Source organism: Cotesia glomerata, linkage group LG5 (genome assembly GCF_020080835.1).
Source record: "Cotesia glomerata isolate CgM1 linkage group LG5, MPM_Cglom_v2.3, whole genome shotgun sequence".
Lineage (NCBI taxonomy): Eukaryota > Metazoa > Arthropoda > Insecta > Hymenoptera > Braconidae > Cotesia > Cotesia glomerata.
In genome coordinates, this window is record NC_058162.1 from 12985563 (window position 1) to 13002847 (window position 17285).

Consider the following 17285-nt stretch of genomic DNA (forward strand, 5'->3'; position numbering starts at 1 on the left):
CAATAAGCGAAAGTAAAGCGGAATTAATGGCGACTCGTTGCAACGAAAGCGTGGAAACGAAAGATAATAATAATAATGCGTCTTCTTCCTCGTCGACTTGGGGAAGAAGGCTGATTGCGCATGTCAGCGGAGCGATCAGCCAATCACACCACCGAGACATGGCGTGATCAGTCAAGCTAAGCATTCATAGGCGGTTAGTTTTTGCGAGAACTAGCGGTCGACAGGTGCGGCTCGTGAAATTGGGAGTCCCCCAGGGGCGAGTTAATCGCTACTGGGCCTTGTTCACCGAACATTCTCCCCCGGGTTGGCGGCTGCGTCGACAAGATCATCTTCTTCATGCGTTAGCGGCAGGACACAGAGCTTTGTAATTGGACGTATCAGCTCTGTGTTAACTGTCTTAACAGTTACCACGCGGATTTGTCCATCTTCACCTGGATGGACAGCAATTACTTTGGCTAATGGCCACTTGGTTGGCGGGAGATCCTCAGTGGTGATCAGTACTACTGAACCCACCTTGATCTGGTTGCGTCGATGATGCCACTTTGAAAAGGCCTGGTAGCGGTGGATGCAGTCCTGGTAGTAGCATTTCCAGAAATGTTGAACCATTTGCTGGACTTGTTCCCAGTGCGAGAGCCGAGCAGGTTGTAAATCTGTCAGCGATGGATCTGGGATAGCGGTCAGTGACTGTCCGATTAACAAGTGACCTGGAGTCAGTACAGCCAGGTCAGCAGGATCTTCATTCAGCGGTGTGAGCGGTCTGGAATTCAATATGGCTTTAATTTGAGCCAGTAGCGTTGAATATTGCTCAAGCGTCAACAGCGAGTCTCCGATTGTTCTTCGAAGGTGAAATTTGATAGATTTCACAGCGGCTTCCCATTTTCCTCCAAAATGTGGAGCTCCAGGCGGATTGAATTTCCAGTTCGTGCCATCTTGAGCGATCAAGGTTGATAATTCTCGTAATGTGCGGGATCCTGCAGCGAATAGTCGTTTCAGCTCTTTATCTGCTCCTACAAAATTGGTTCCACAGTCTGAATATAGCGTGTGGCAGATACCTCGGCGCTTAGTGAAGCGGCGATGAAAGCGGCAGCGGTGTAGTCAGTTACTAGCTCTAAATGTACAGCTGAACTGAACATGCATACAAAGACTGCAATCCAGCCTTTGTATGTTTTTGCTCCACGTCCTTGAAACGTTTTCAGCGTGATAGGTCCAGCGTAGTCGAGTCCTGTATGCAAGAATGCTCGAGTTGGCTGTACTCGTGCGGCGGGTAGTTGACCCATCAACTGTTGAGCGCGTTCTCCACGATGTCTCGTGCAGATAACGCAGCGTAAAATAAATGATCTGACTGGGACACGGCCTCCAATGATCCAGACACTCTTGCGTAAGTCAGCGAGCATAAGCTGAGTACCTCCGTGAAGCATTTTGCGGTGCGAATCATCAATCAAAATTGATGTAAGCGGTGATTGTCGCGGTAGAATCACTGGATGCCTCTCTTCTGGGTCCAGCAATGCGTTTTTCAAGCGGCCACCGACTCTCAGGACCCCCTGATGGTCAATGAACGGAGTCAGCTTAGTGATGCTGTTATTTTTAGGCAGACCATCACCATCTTGTAGCGTGTGAATCTCTCTAGCGAAGTATTGTCCTTGAGTGAACTTTATCAAGGTCAATTTAGCGCGCTCCAGGTCTGATGGAGTAAGCGGGTAGGCCAGTGAAGATTGTGGAACTCTTTTGAAGCGGTCGATGGTACGATGCCAGATGCTGAGTTTCCGTAGCAATGGAAACAGCTGCGTGTAATGTGACAGTAATTGTTGGAGCAGGCAATTTTCTGCTTTCCAAGTTACTAGTGTCAGACCTTGGCGTTCTTCTCGATGCGTTGCGTTGTGGGTTGGAGGCTCCAGAGTGGGCCAAGAGGATTCTGGTTCATGAAGCCAAGTTGGTCCATGCCACCAGAGAGCGTGTTGTTTCAGTTTTAGCGTAGGTATACCTCTTGAAGCGCAGTCAGCGGGGTTTTGTTTTCCTGGAATAAATTTCCAGGAGACATCTCGAAGCGTTTCTTGGATTTTTCCCACTCTATTGCGGACGAATGTCTTCCAGCGGATTGCTGGACTTTTAATCCATGCAAGAGTCACGGCGGAGTCAGTCCAGAGATTGATCCTGACATTTTCAAGCGACTGAACTTCTTTGACATGAAGTATCAGTTGTGTGAGCAACCATGTGGCAGATAATTCCAAGCGTGGGATTGTCATGGTCTTCAGCGGTGCTACTTGCGTTTTTGAACACAAAAGTGAGACCTTTTTGTTCCCATCAGCGTCAGTGACTCTCGAATAAACAGCGGCAGCCATAGCGTTTTGCGAAGCGTCTGAGAACCCGTGCAATTCCATAGTTGCTCCAGGTGCTATATTATTCCAGCGTGGAATGCGGATGGATTCGATGTTTCGAAGATCCTCGCGGTATCCAGTCCATTTGTGAATGAGTGATGGTGACAATTGTTCATCCCATGACACTCTATCTAGCCACAGATCTTGCATAAAGATCTTGGCTTTGACGACTATTGGTGCGAGAAGTCCTAGCGGGTCATACAGTTTAGCGATTTCAGACAAAATAGCTCTTTTTGTCTTAGGCGTCTCTGGCGGTAGCGTGTACTTGAACTGGAGAGCGTCAGTGCGTGAATTCCAGTACATGACCAGGACTTTTACTGGTGCATCACTGATTTCTTTAAGCGGTGTATCCAGCTGCTTTTCTGGAGCGACTTCAGCGAGTAACCGTGGGCTATTGCTAGCCCATTTGGCAAGCGGGAAGCAGCCTGCTGCACACAGAGCTTTTGTTTGTACTGCAGCCTTGATAGCGTCTTCTTCGTTGTCTGCTCCACCGTAGATGTCATCTACGTAGCGTGTTTTCAACATTGGAGCAACAGCTAGCGGAAAGCGGTGTCCTTCATCCTTTACTAGTTGGATAAGCACACGTACAGCGTCAAAAGGTGCACTAGTGGTTCCGTATGTGACTGTCTTGAGACAGTAAGCGTCTATTAAGTCATTCTCATCTATCCAGAGAATGCACTGAAGCAGCCAATCAAACGGGTCGACCTCAATCTGTCTGAAAATCTTGGTGATGTCAGTAGCGAATAGAATCCTGCTGCAACGGATTCTCAACATCACATCAAAAATGTCAATTTGCGTTTTGGGTCCTGCGTGGAGAATGTCGTTCAATGAAATTCCTGTAGATGTTGCACAGGAACCATTGAACACTGTGCGGAGCTTCGTAGTGGCACTAACAAGCTTCAATACCCCATGGTGAGGCAAGAAGTAAGCGTTTGCAGGCAATTCGTTGACTGGTACTCGTACCATGTGTCCTAGTTGAATGTATTCTGCCATGAATGCACGATACATGTCAGAATATTCTCTTTCTCGCGACAAGCGAGTTATTAATCTGCGGAGTGACCCCATAGCTGCGTTGATAGAGTCGCCAAGTTGACTCTCAAGGGCCTTAAGCGGTAATCTCACTACGTAGCGTCCATCAGGCTGTCGATAATACGTTTGACGAAAGTGAATTTCACATTCGTCTTCTTCAGCGGTGTTGATCGGTGAATTACCTGATGGAACCTCTTCCTGTTCCCAAAACTTAGCGATAGCGTCTTGTAATTCTGTATCTACTGACGCATGTAGTGCTGCGTGTGATGTTGAAGCGTGTTTAGCGGTGACAGCTCCATAGACAATCCAACCAAGCGTGGTGGATTGTGCAATAGGAGCATTGCGAGGTCCTCGTTGAATCTCTGCGTTCATGATCTGTGCGGCTGGTGATGCACCTAGAATAATATCTACAGGGCGTGGCTGTAGATACTGCGGGTCAGCGAGCTTGAGATTCTCAAGATGCGGCCATTTCGGATCAGTGATCACGAACGATGGAAGATCTACCGTCAGTGTTGGTAGAATATGCATGCTGACATGCATTGATGCGGTCGTACACAGCGAACGAAGCTCAATTGTGCTCACACCTAGTGAGCTTCCTGCGGAGACATTGCCAATGCCCTTGAGCATGACCATGTCACGCTGTAGCGGTTGTCCAAGCTTCTTGAAGAGCGACTGTCTCATAAATAAGAGCTCTGAACCTTGATCAATCAACACTCTGGCGGTGATTGGATTACCATGATGTGGGTGGACCTAGACTAAAGCGGTAGCTAGCAATACTTGAGCGGAAAGCGGATCTAAAATAACCAACAGTTAATGTTGAATTATAAGCGGTCTAATGGAACGGTTAGTTACCTTGTGCGGTGTCTGCAAGTGTCTGTGATGCAGATTTAGGCGGTGTATCTCAATGGATGGAAGTATGATGACGTTGACTGCACTTCCTGCATCCTTGAGCGGTCTTACAATCAGCGACGCGATGCGGGCCCAAGCAATTGTAACACAGGCGGTATTTTTCGACAATGTCGATTCGTTCCTCCAAAGTAGCGGCCTTAAAGATTGGACAGAACAACATGTAATGTTCCTCAGGGCACAGCGGGCAATTTCTTCTGGGCTTTTCTTTGTATTGAATAGCGGTGTGAGAGGATGTTGTCTTCTGATGTTTATTACTGCGTGAGCCTCCGGATTTATGACCTTTAGATTGCTTCTTGGGTTCCGAAGCGGGTTCCAAGTTCTCCCAAGCCCTGACTTTGGACTTGAGAAACTCGTGGAGCTGAACGTAAGTCGGCATGTTATCAGTAAGACCCAGGCTGGTCTCCCAATCTTCTCTAACGGCGGGCGGCAAGCGGCGTAGCGTCAGGTGTATGATTATCAGGTCCCAGTGATCTACTGGAACTCCTTGGGCCTTGATGGAATCCAGAGCCTTTTGGTTGGATAGTAACAAGGAATCCAATTTAGCGGCTGATCTAGCGGGAACAGACTCACCAACCAGCAGGTCTTCAAGATGTGATGATACAACGCGGCGAGGATTGGAATAGCAGCTTTTCAAAAGGTTCCATGCGGGCTCAAATGACTCATCAGTGGATGACATGTTACCAATAAGCTGGTGTGCTTCATCTTTGGTGAATGTCTTCAAATAATGCATCCTCTGGCTGTTTTTCAGAAGTGCATTGTCAATAACAATATCGGAGAAGAGCTGACTAAATGATCCCCAGCGCTTAAAGTCTCCAGAGAAGCTCTGGAGCATAATTTTTGGGAGTCCAGTACCCGATGAGCCTCCCATGAAGGCGGTGCTATGCATAGCCAGGTTTTGTTGTGTTTGTGCGGCTTCTCTGGCATCAATCTCCTGCTGAATGACGTCTTTGTGGGTGGCTATGCGGGTCTCCAAGATTGCATAGGTGGCGTGAGCGTTAGTATAATGATTCCCGATGTGGTACTCGTGTTCAAGTACTTCCGGGTACGTCTCAAAGATCAGCGAGTTCAAATTAGTAATGTCCAGCCAAATCTTGGAGCTTTGTGTTGCCACTGACTCAATAGCGGTGATCGTAAGCGAGTTAAGCTCCTCATTAGTTAAGCGATCCACCATGGCGTACAAAGCATCCAGTTACTGCTTTTTGCATAGCAATAGCAGTTTCAAACTGCATTGCGGTGTTTAATGTAGGACCGAGATCGAGTTTTCAGTCAATTAAAGCGGAAAGTTCAGCGTACCGGTGTACGAATGACTACCAGGAGCAGCACCCGATGTGCTCTGCGATGCTCCTGACACTCGACCTTTCCTAGCGGTATTACACTTCACTTAACACAGCACAATTTTTAGCGGTATGATTAATTAAATTAATTGAGATAGAGCCAGCCTGATCCGGCTCGAGGGACCAATGAAAAATGTTGAAAGAGCGGAAAAGCGGGGATCAGGTTTAGGTCTGGATATCTCAATTAAAACGCGTAAATAATTATCAAAATTAACACTATAAATTTATTTACACTAAATACAAGTTATATTTAATATGTTAAATAGCGGATTGTTTAAATAAAAGCGGATTTATAATACACAGCGTGGTTAGCACAAGCGATACCGGTTGACACGTGGGTGAACACTCTGCCGGCACTGTAAAAGCGGTGAAATAAATGCACAAATAACACAATTTATCTGTAACAAATTAGAGCGAATTATTAGCGGTTAATTTAAGCAATTTAAATTATAAAAATAGCGAAATGAGGTTAATTAACAATAAGCGAAAGTAAAGCGGAATTAATGGCGACTCGTTGCAACGAAAGCGTGGAAACGAAAGATAATAATAATAATGCGTCTTCTTCCTCGTCGACTTGGGGAAGAAGGCTGATTGCGCATGTCAGCGGAGCGATCAGCCAATCACACCACCGAGACATGGCGTGATCAGTCAAGCTAAGCATTCATAGGCGGTTAGTTTTTGCGAGAACTAGCGGTCGACAGGTGCGGCTCGTGAAATTGGGAGTCCCCCAGGGGCGAGTTAATCGCTACTGGGCCTTGTTCACCGAACAAAGTTATACTTGTTTTCGCGCGTTCGTAGCATTTAAAAAATTAAATTAGAGTTCATTAGAAAAAATATATTAATTTTTTTTTTTAATCTAAAAATAAATGCTGCATGTATATTTCAATAATTATTCAATGAACAATAATGTAAATTGCTTTAAAAAACCATTTGATTATTGAATATTTAGGTTTATGTCCGCGTGTTAAAAAATTAAATTTCATTTTTCAAACTTAAAAAAATATTTTGCCGATTGATAACTGAGAATTAATAACTATTTAATTAATAAGGAACATTATAATGACTTTTCAAACTTTGGAAAAAAAATAATAACAATTCGAATTGAATTTCAACAAATTTAAGTATTCTTTATGAAAATTTTCGTTAATAGTATTGTTTATTAGTTTATACGCGATTTGACTCAATTATAATTTATTGAAATCAAGAAGAAAATTTTTTCTCAAACTACGCCAAAGAAGTATAACTACTTACGTGCGTACACAAGTACACACACAGTTTTTGTTAATTAAACAATCATTATTGCAATAAAAATTAAGCAAAATAGAGAATAATAAGAACCTTTCCACCGTCGAATTCTGGAGGAAAGAGATCCACAGAATTGGCCTTCTCTTCGGCGTCATCACATTCTGGTAGTATTTCAGGAGATACCTTATTTTCATTGTTTTCTTCAGTTTTTCCAGAATCATCGGTAGCTTTGGATTTGTTCGAATCATTCAATTTTTTCGTTGCTAAAACATTATTTATGTTTAAGCTCAGTTTACGAGATTCCTGTTGGGTTTTCTCTTTTTTTGCTTTTTCTGCCTCCAGTATTGCAATTTGCCGCTTGAGATCCTTTTGAGATCTTTTGTTGGACTGATAATACATTGAGGTGGCGTGGTTGACGTTTTTTCGTCACCATCACTTTCCGAAATATGAGACGAATCACTAGAGCTTGGCGAAGAGTCAATTAGCTTTTTAGCTGGCTTTGGTTTTAGTAAATCTTTATTTCTTCCACTTTTCTTCTCCATCTTAGTATCCTGTATAAATATTAGTATTAATATAAATTTAAATTGATTTTTTTTAACTGCAGCTATCTTTAATTAAAGCAATAACTATGAAATAATTAATGTCTTCAAAAAAAAATTATTCAATAGAAATAGTATCAATTAACAAAATTTCTTACCATTTTCTTAGATTTTTTTGGTGAGGTCGAATTAGATGGAGACCAACTTCTTTTAGGGACATGTTTACGTTTTGACCCAAGTACCTTAGCATCATTCGACTTTTTTTTAGTTCCTTCAATCGCTTTATTAAACGTTGTCAATTCCATTCTTAAATACTTTGAATTACCTATAAACATTATTTATGAATTATTACATATATAAAATATGTGATTTAACTCTAAGTTTAATAGTCAAATACAAATAAGAATTTTTAATAACACACACAAATCAGCCCACATCGAATATTTTTCAAAATTATTCTTATTAATTAACTTACTTTCTGAAAAATTCCGTGAATATTAATCAATCATTTGGAAATAAGAATAAGTGGTTTTAAATCTAATTTTATCTAAGTTTTTATAAATGCATTAAATTTCAACTAATTTTTTTTATCCTTTTCATAGATTTTAGGTTATGTATTATTAAAATTTCTAAAATATTTATTTATTCAAATGAAAATGATTCTACGGTAGTTTAAAGAAATAAATAAAATAACTTACTTGAATGATCAATCACTTTTCCTTCAAATTCTTTTTTTCCCAATTTAAATAACACTTCATCACCTACTATTATTTCATGAACTTGTTTACCAATACATTCAATATCATTGTGATCAACAATGTAAGCCTTTTGGTCATCATATGATTGTACCAAAAACATGTTGATTGTTTAATACGCGTACAAACAATTTAAAAAGATGGAATTATTTAATTATATATAAATAATGTAAGACGACTGATTACAAATCAATAAAGCATATAAAAATACAAAAATACTACGACGCTCACGAGATCAACAGACTATGCGGCATCCATATTGGAAATATATAACCCACGTGACGCTACAGTGTTACTTACCCGCCAAATCTCACACTTGATTTCTGAGATATGTGTATACACTATAGCACTCATATGTATTTATTATTTATAAGTATGTGTAAAAACACACCGCGAAACTATTATAAATAATACGAAATACTGAGTCGCACATTTGTCTGTAAACTTTTATAAAAAAAATATAACTAACAATTTAACTAATAATAAAAAACAAAATTTCACTGCAGTGTTAATTTAAAATATTGTAGAAGTGCAATAATTAATAATATCACCTTTCAAGGTGGTATGTGAGTGTATTCCGTACATGCTTGTAAGTTAAATATATATTATAATATAATAATAATAATAATATTAATAATAATAATAATAATAAAATATATATTATAATATAATAATATTATTATTATTATTTATAATATTATATGATATTATATGATGTTATATGATATTATATGATGTTATATGATATTATATATTATAATGTGTATATATATGTATAATATAAATACTATATAGCATAAATATAATTTTTTTTTTTTTTTTTTTTTTTTACGGCAAGCATTTTTACAAATATAAATAATGCTGTGAAGCGGGAAAGAATAGGAGTTACGGTAATTATTACATAATCAATATACCAAATCTGAACAGTCCTGATATATGGAGTTTAAATCCTTTATTTCTAGGCTAGATCAGACGTGCTCAGACATGGACAGGTATAATCAGATCTGAGCGTATTTAACGCTTCAGACATTGAGACAATACAAATTGTCCGCCTGATCAGCTGCGCGACATACCCTTGAAAATTAGACTCGGCTATGATCGAACGCGGTCGATATCTAGCGCCGTAAGGGCGAAGGAGGGGAGAAAAACCGAATACCCAACGGACAGGAGCATCGATCGGCACTTCGACCTCGCTAGTCAATAAGCATACAACACATTTCCTTGCTTTGTTAATTTACTAGGTATTCACTACCGACTCAATTCCAACCTTAAATATCTAATCATTCTTTTTGTAATAATATTTCTTAATATTCTTCATATTTAGTTTATAATTAAATTTATTATAATCATTGAGTTTGTTTATAAGTAATTTTAAGTTGTGTGAATATATTCAATAGTTAAACATATCAGTGTAGTTTATTAAAAATTACTATACGACAACCAGCCACCTTCCTGAACGAGCGTGCACGAGGCCAATCAAGGTTATCAATTCATTGCTGGAATTTATGTAAGTGAAGGAAAATTTGATACGTTGGCCGAGTCTGAGTTCTTTCACGGGATTTCGTAAAAGTGATAAGTGGGATTCTTTTATTGTAAGTTATTCGTCACCGCAGATTGTGATTTGAGAAATTTAGCGGACAAAATTTCCTACATGGCTCGTCCCAATTTTTTTAGAAACTTATTAGGTCTCCAGTAAGATCCGCAAGGCTGATAGGCTCAATAAGGGAATTTTATTTAATAGAGAAAATAAAATTTCATTTCAATGGCGCTCGAACAGGGACGCCGTGTTCGAGGAACCTGTCCCGGTGACGGAAAGCTCTGCGATAAAAGTTTTTCTTAAAATAAAATTTCAAAAAAAAATTTTGCTTCGAAAATTTTATTGAAAATGTAATTTTTCAATATTCAAACTTTTCAAAATTCCTACGTTAAAAAAAAAAAAAAAAAAAAAACATCCTAAATAAGTATTACAAAATTTAATTCCAAACTTGAGAAAATTTTAAAGTTAAAAAATATTAAAAATATTAAAAGTTAAAAATATTAAAAGTTAAAAATATTATAAATTTCATGAGTAGTAATTTTGTAAATTACCAGATTATCGTTTGTGCAAGAGCTCAGACTTTATTCATTAAATAAGTTTAGCATTGTATAAAGTGACAAAATCTGAATAATTATCACATTATAACCCTGAAAATGACATTATGCTGTAGTCTTCCAGAGATAAGGGATTAAGAAATTTATGTAGGTGATGTCATGCTTCCTGCCGAGTATGTCATAGGATTTACTAGAATTAATATTAAAAGCATACCCTCAGAAAATCAAATAAGACAATAGTCAAAAATTTTAGTAAATATCCAAATAAAATAAATTTAATCTCTAGCATAATAAATAAAATTATATTAAGGCTTCAGGAAATTAAATAAGACAATAGTCAAAATCTCTAGTAAATATCCAAAGGAAAGGAATTTAATCTCTAACATAATAAATAAAATATACAATAAAGCTCAGTAAAATAAATAAGATAGTAATCCTCGGGCATAATGTTAACTCGTACCCCTATAAATCGTTTTACCGTACCCGCAGCATTTGAGCCAAGACAATCCACCTCACAAACAAACGACTTACCCCCGCTCCCTACTCAAACGGACAATTTATCTAATATACCTGTTTCGGTAAACACAATTCTAAACAGTACCACCCACACGGCAACGGATGGTCTAGATAGCTCGATAAATAATGTAAGCGGAATAAGTAACCTCACTGTTGCAGAACTCTCAAACGAACCTGTACAGACGTTACAGAATGTTACTCAACAACTACGAAAGGAAGTAACAGCGTTGAGATCGGCTCAACAAAACTTCCAAATCTCAGTAGCATCTACGTGGACGCAGTCTACACATAGACCCATGACAGACGCTACATACACAAATACCAATATGTATAACACATACATGTTGACTTTACAGCCACGGGAACTATTCCCCCACACGACACTTCCCTCAACAATATACGGGCAGCAGTATTCCTCCTCTCAACACGTGCCTGTATATCCCTCGCAGTCTAGTGCAACCCAAGGTGGGGCTGCGCGTTTACCGCACGCGCAACAAGCTCCCCTCTTACCTGCTACTGCAAGCGGAGCCATGCCTCAACAGTATGCGCTGCCGCCAACTATACCTCCCTACACATACACATATAATAACACCACTATGCCTACAATGCAATATCCCTACCCTAGTCTCAATACTCAGTTCGCACCGACGAATACATGGCAAAACAATACATCCATGCGTCCAAGCGATATAGGCCGAGTTGCCAAGTCCTGGAATGTCACATTTCCGCCGCGAGATACAACTGTAAATATTAACGCAAAAAAATACCTCAAAATTATTGAACAGCGTATGTCGAGTCATGAGATACCTTTTGAGAATTTTAGATCGGTCGTCATCACTACTTTAACTGGACATGTATTAGAATGGTATTACCAAAACGAACATTTGTTCATAAACTGGCCCATTTTTAAATCCCATTTTAAAGTCTGGTAAAGCCATCAGTCAGACGAATCAATTTTACAAGAGATTTTCGCTTCACAGCAGGGTCACGACGAACCTGGTGTATCATTTATTAACAGAATGCAATGTGCATTCTCACAGTTAGAGGAGCCATTGCCAGAAGAAAAGCAAATCCGGATCATTGTTCGAAAATTTAACCATCACTTTTTAATGAAATTCGCAGACGCAAATATTTTTAGTTATCCGGAACTTTACTCCCGCGTAAGCGCCTGGCAACCCGTCGTAAATTCCTCTCAGCCACTCCAAACTGAAATTACAAGTAGACCTCGAACTAATCATTTTACAAAAACAACAAAGCCTAAAACAAAATTGAATGCGGTTACCGAATTAAATGAAATGACTCTTGATAAGCAAACTCAAGATGATGATTCTGTAAACAGCTATGACACAGAACAAACTTCATTATATTTTATAACCAATAATAATCCACCGCATCGTAAAGCATCTAATTCGAGTGATTCAACCCAAAGTCCCTCCTCGTTTTCCCCGGAATATTTTCAAAATATGTTCAAATTATTATTTGAAAAGCTACAACTCGGTACAACAGCTTCACAACCGTCAGTTTGCCAGCGATGTGGTAAAATAGGGCATACTGCTGATGTTTGTTGTATGCCAACCACAGATGAAATGCGGAAACGAGCAGGTCTCCCGATTATACAAAAAAATTCAAAGCCAAAAAACGAGTAGGCGCCCTGGTGGATGACCAAACACCAACCAGGGCCAATAAAATCTTAGAAACAGATTTACCCTTTAAACAGCCCTCAGAGGTAACAAATAAAACAATCGATTCTTCAGATTCTGTGATTAATATTAACAACTCGGTCCCTGAAGACTCTCCTGGAAGTTCCAGCCCGAATGTAGTCAGTGTATTGCATGATGCACCTATTTCTGATTCAGAATTTGAAGATTATGAATCTGAGGATGAATCTGACCAGCCAGTAAATCCTGAATTAAAAATTCACGCTTCCTATGACGAATTGACTGATTACTTAATGCCCATACACGGCGCCACTAGCCACATCAAACCCGTTTCTGCTAGTATACAAGCCCCAGTAGAAGTAAGTCGAATGATAGCCAAAATTACAATTGATTCTCACGTAATAGAAGCCTTGTTAGACAGTGGTAGCGAAAGAAGTTATATATCTGAAGCAGCATACCTCACAATACAAGGTAGTGAGCTTCAAAAGTTAGGTCCAGACCCCACGAGCACTCATGGAGTCACTTTAGCCGATTCCGGGTCAACATTTACTAAAGGTGGGGCCCCTTTCCGAATTGAAATAGACGGATACACGTTCCTTACCTGGTTGAGCGTACTTCCTGGTTTGTCAACACCAGTTATTCTAGGTTTAGACTTCTGGAAACTTGCAGACATTAGAGTAGAGTCAAAAACTGCCACCTGGAAATTAGGAGATAATCCAAAAGGACACCAATTTTGTTCACGTCCCACCAGAAATACGATATTCTCACTGAATGTTCTAACCTCTTCTGAGCGCACTGAACTCCAAAATTTTCTAACTAGCGAATTCGATAAAAATAAAGCTGCAAAGTTAGGATTGACCCATTTAGTGCAACATCACATCGAAGTTAGTGACGAAACTCCAGTTAGATGCAAACCTTATCGGCGTAGCCCTCCAGTAATGCAAGCATTACATGAAAAGGTTGATGAGTTGCTGACGAAAGGGTACATTCGGCCTTCTGATAGTAGTTGGGCCTGTTCACCAGTAATGGTTCCAAAGAAAAATAATACCTGGCGAATGTGCATAGATTATCGCCCACTTAACCGAAAAACTCGGAAATCCGCTTATCCACTGCCCATTATGCATCGGATTTTATCCAGTCTTCGCGGAGCTAAGATCATTTCCACAATTGATCTTAGTGATGCATTTCACTAGATTGAAATTTCACCTGACTCGCGAAAATATACAGCATTCTGTGTTGATGGCCGTGGGTTGTTCGAATGGATTCGCATGCCTTTCGGGTTAGTGAATGCACCGAGTACTTATCAGGAGTTAACTGACGAAGTTCGGCGTATGGTTATTCAATCACTGTGGGAAACAGCCGCCACATATGCAGCAGCTGCGGAAGAAAAAATATTCGCGTATTTAGACGACTGGATAATTATCAGTAGCACTATTGAGGAACATAAAATCTACTTACACGCCGTCCTGGAAGCATTCTGAAGGGCTGGTTTAAAAATGAATGAGAAAAAAAGTCAATTTGGTAGATCAGAAGTAAAATTTTTAGGTTTTATAATAAATGAAAATGGTATGAGTCCGGATCCCGCGCGTTTAGAACCAATTAAAAATTATCCCCGGCCTCAAAACCGCAAGGAACTACGTAGATTCAATGGGCTTATCAATTGGTACCATAAACACTTAAAAAATATCGCAAAAATCCAGGGTCCGTTAAACAAATTAACTAGCGTTCGCACAGAGTGGAAATGGACCGGTGTTGAGGAAAATGCATTCCTTGAAACTAAGAAAGCGTTACTCCAAGCCTCAACTTTGACGTTACCGGAACCCGACAAACCGTACCGCTTATATACTGATGCCAGTAACACTGGTTTACGTGCAATCCTGACTCAGTACGATTCAATAGAAAATAAAGAAAATTTGATTGTATGTTTGAGTCGACCACTTAATAAGGCAGAAATTAATTACACAACCACTGAAAAGGAATGCCTCGCGGTAATATGGTCCCTACGGAAATTACGCGGCTATCTAGAAGGATTACTGGTCACAGTTTACACTGATCATTCCGCCCTACAATGGCTTTACAATCTAAAAGATCCAGCAGGCCGTCTAGCCCGATGGGCAATTGACCTTTCAGCTTATCGACTAGAAATAATCCACTACAGAGGTACCCAAAATGAGGCCCCAGATGCCTTATCACGCCTCTATGAAGATCCTAGTAACGATTCTCGCTTAAATGCCATTATCGATCCCACGATAAACTGGTATGATGAAAAAGTTCGCGTAGTAAGTAAATTCCCGAACCAATACCCTGAATGGAAATATGAAAATGATCAACTATATTATTTTAGACCCACTATTATCAAAGAAGTTCTGGGTGACTTAAATGCATGGAAAATTGTATTAAAGGAACCTGAAATTAAAACACACATTGAAAAAGCTCATTGTGAAGTCACAGCTGGCCATCTAGGCATTGATAAGACATACCAACGCATACGTGAGACCCATTACTGGCCTGGAATGTTCCGTGATATCGTTACATTCGTAAACTCGTGTGAGATTTGCCTTCAGACTAAGTCTGACCAGACCAAATCCCGAGGTTATATAGGCACACGCCCCCCAACACAACCTTGGTCTATCATCTCGATAGACACCATCGGTCCATACACTCGATCTGCAGCTGGAAATCAGTATGCGCTGGTAATTGAAGATATTTATACCAGGTATCTTGAAATATTCCCTTTAAAGCAACAGACCGGGAGGTCTATTAAAAAACATCTACACGAAGTCATAGTCCATTGGGGTCCCGTTCGCCAAATTATCTCTGATAATGGCAAAGAATTCATAAATAAAGATATTCTAGATTTTATAAAACAGAATAACATTCAATTAACTCCCACTCCCATAGGTCACCCTAGTGCTAATCCAGTAGAACGTTGTAATCGCACCATTAAACCCATGATCGTTGCGTTTACCGGACAAAATCAGAAAGACTGGGACGAACATTTACCTGACTTGAAATTTGCCTACAATACTTCTGTACATACTGCTCTTGGAGTATCTCCATTTTACTTAAATCATGGGCGAGATCCTCCTCTTATACAAAACATTAACACTCATACTGACCTAGCTGATTTTGACTTGGCCCTGTGGACCAGTCGAGCAAACAGACTTGATGAATTAAGACACTTGGTGGAGAGTCACATGCTCAAAGCTCGGGAACGCACTCGCAGACAGTATGAAAATAAATTCTCAGCCTAGCCTATTGATCTAAAAGTAGGAGACCATGTTTATTATTTAAATAAAAAATTAAGCAAAAAAGTAGACGGCTACAGTGCTAAACTAGCCCCTAAATATTCTAGCCCCGCAATCGTTACCGAGATTGTAAGTCCATTAGTGATTCAGCTGACAGACCTAGCAGGTAACAGCCTGGGCACACATTATCTTAATGATTTAAAAATTCCAAGACGGTCAAAACGTCAAAACTAATTATTATCAATATATTGCAGATTACATCATACAATGCTGAAAATTCGTTTCACCGATTCTGGCGACGAGTCTATCTCCTCGAGTCAAGAGAACCTGCTTGACCCGTTGAAGGGGACTCCTAGCCAGCCATCCATTTCATCTCATCAAACATCATTATCTTCATCACTACCCTCGTCGGAGACCATCGAACCTCCAAGGATCATCAAGCCACCAGAAGACGCCGTTACCGCAGCCCAGATGTCATTTGGAAAAGTCTCATCCACTCCACCGATACCAGCAGTCTCAACAATACAAGACATGTTAAAAAACGAGTTTGCAAAACTTCACGCACGAATCGATCGAGCTATTTCAACCCAGACAGCCCCCAACAAACGTTCGTCGTTACCGGAACGTCCTGAATGGGTCACACACCTCGCTGACCGCCTTGAGGATGTGTACCACTTATTAAGCGTCAATTCAAAGAATATCGCTAAGTTGGAAGCCAGGCTGGATCGACAGACAACGGATGTAGCTATTCAACCGAAAGGGGGCAATCAACAAACCCCAATTCTGCTCCAGGAACTCAAGGAGAGTATTGTTAAGGCCAATCAAGATACTATAAAAAGGCTGGAAGCCCTTGAGCAACAGATGCAATTGCTTCACTCCTGTGAAGCTACAACTACAACTTCAGCAGCTGAGGTTCCAAGTCCAACAGCTCAAGTAGAACCTCCAAAATATAAGATCGGAAGAACTCCTGAGAACAGGGCAGTGATACCTATCCTAGCAAACCAGCCAGCTTCTGCCTGTGGACCAAATGCGGGATTGAAGCGAAGGGTGTCAAAGAGTGCTCAGACAATCGCACCAGGTGTCCAGTTTCCACCATCGGCTCTACTAACAGCCCGCGACAACAGAGGTGAACTCACTGAGGAAGAGTCACTCAAGCTTCAACAGACAGGAGCCATCTCCAAGATCGTCTCTATAAAGCCACCGGTCGTCACCATCATGAGTGAATTACCTTACGCTCAAACGCAGCCAGCCACTAGACAGCCACCACCAATCTCCTGTGAAGCTGCCTATAAACAGTTCTTACAGGACACAGCTGATACTGGTGCCGACTCAAGCCCATCTGCGAAGCCTAATGAGCCAACTATTGTGATCCATAATGGAGTACGGCTCATGGACTACACTGCGTTCCGTAAGACCATCCAAAGCACGTGTGCAATGGTACAGCCATACTTGTTGCATGACCACAGGCAAAATTCCTGGACCCAGACGGTCATGAGCCAAGCCCAGGCTTTATTCATTTCTGAAGGATGTCAAAATTGCAGGCAACGCAACCACAAAATATCAGAATGTCGATTGCCATGGAGACC

General features: G+C 40.4%; 3 protein-coding genes across 3 annotated transcripts; all 3 read right to left on the minus strand.

Annotated features, from left to right (window-relative positions):
• Positions 1-282: 282 nt before the first annotated feature.
• LOC123266002 lies at positions 283-4085 on the minus strand. Its single transcript, XM_044730029.1, has 2 exons — positions 1127-4085; positions 283-1007 (listed from the first exon to the last, which is right to left on the minus strand). The coding sequence occupies exons 1-2, from the start codon at positions 4083-4085 to the stop codon at positions 283-285; spliced, it is 3684 nt and encodes a 1227-aa protein (XP_044585964.1).
• Positions 4086-4305: 220 nt separating this feature from the next.
• On the minus strand, positions 4306-5484 carry LOC123266003. Its single transcript, XM_044730031.1, has one exon. It carries the CDS (start codon positions 5482-5484, stop codon positions 4306-4308), a length of 1179 nt encoding a protein of 392 aa, XP_044585966.1.
• A 1511-nt stretch (positions 5485-6995) lies between these two features.
• Positions 6996-7750, minus strand: LOC123265222. Its single transcript, XM_044728879.1, has 2 exons — positions 7590-7750; positions 6996-7443 (listed from the first exon to the last, which is right to left on the minus strand). Exons 1-2 carry the CDS (start codon positions 7734-7736, stop codon positions 7180-7182), a joined length of 411 nt encoding a protein of 136 aa, XP_044584814.1. The 5' UTR covers positions 7737-7750; the 3' UTR covers positions 6996-7179.
• Between the last annotated feature and the right edge of the window lie 9535 nt (positions 7751-17285).

Coding starts and splice junctions, on each gene's coding strand:
- LOC123266002 (XM_044730029.1), bottom strand. CDS start 4,085: ATGAGACAGTCGCTCTTCAAGAAGCTTGGACAACCGCTACAGCGTGAC. Junction 1,008..1,126: donor AGTCTTTGTATGCATGTTCA/GTTCAGCTGTAC, acceptor CCAATTTTGTAG/GAGCAGATAAAGAGCTGAAA.
- LOC123265222 (XM_044728879.1), bottom strand. CDS start 7,736: ATGGAATTGACAACGTTTAATAAAGCGATTGAAGGAACTAAAAAAAAG. Junction 7,444..7,589: donor CAAAAAAATCTAAGAAAATG/GTAAGAAATTTT, acceptor ATATTTATACAG/GATACTAAGATGGAGAAGAA.
- LOC123266003 (XM_044730031.1), bottom strand. CDS start 5,484: ATGGTGGATCGCTTAACTAATGAGGAGCTTAACTCGCTTACGATCACC.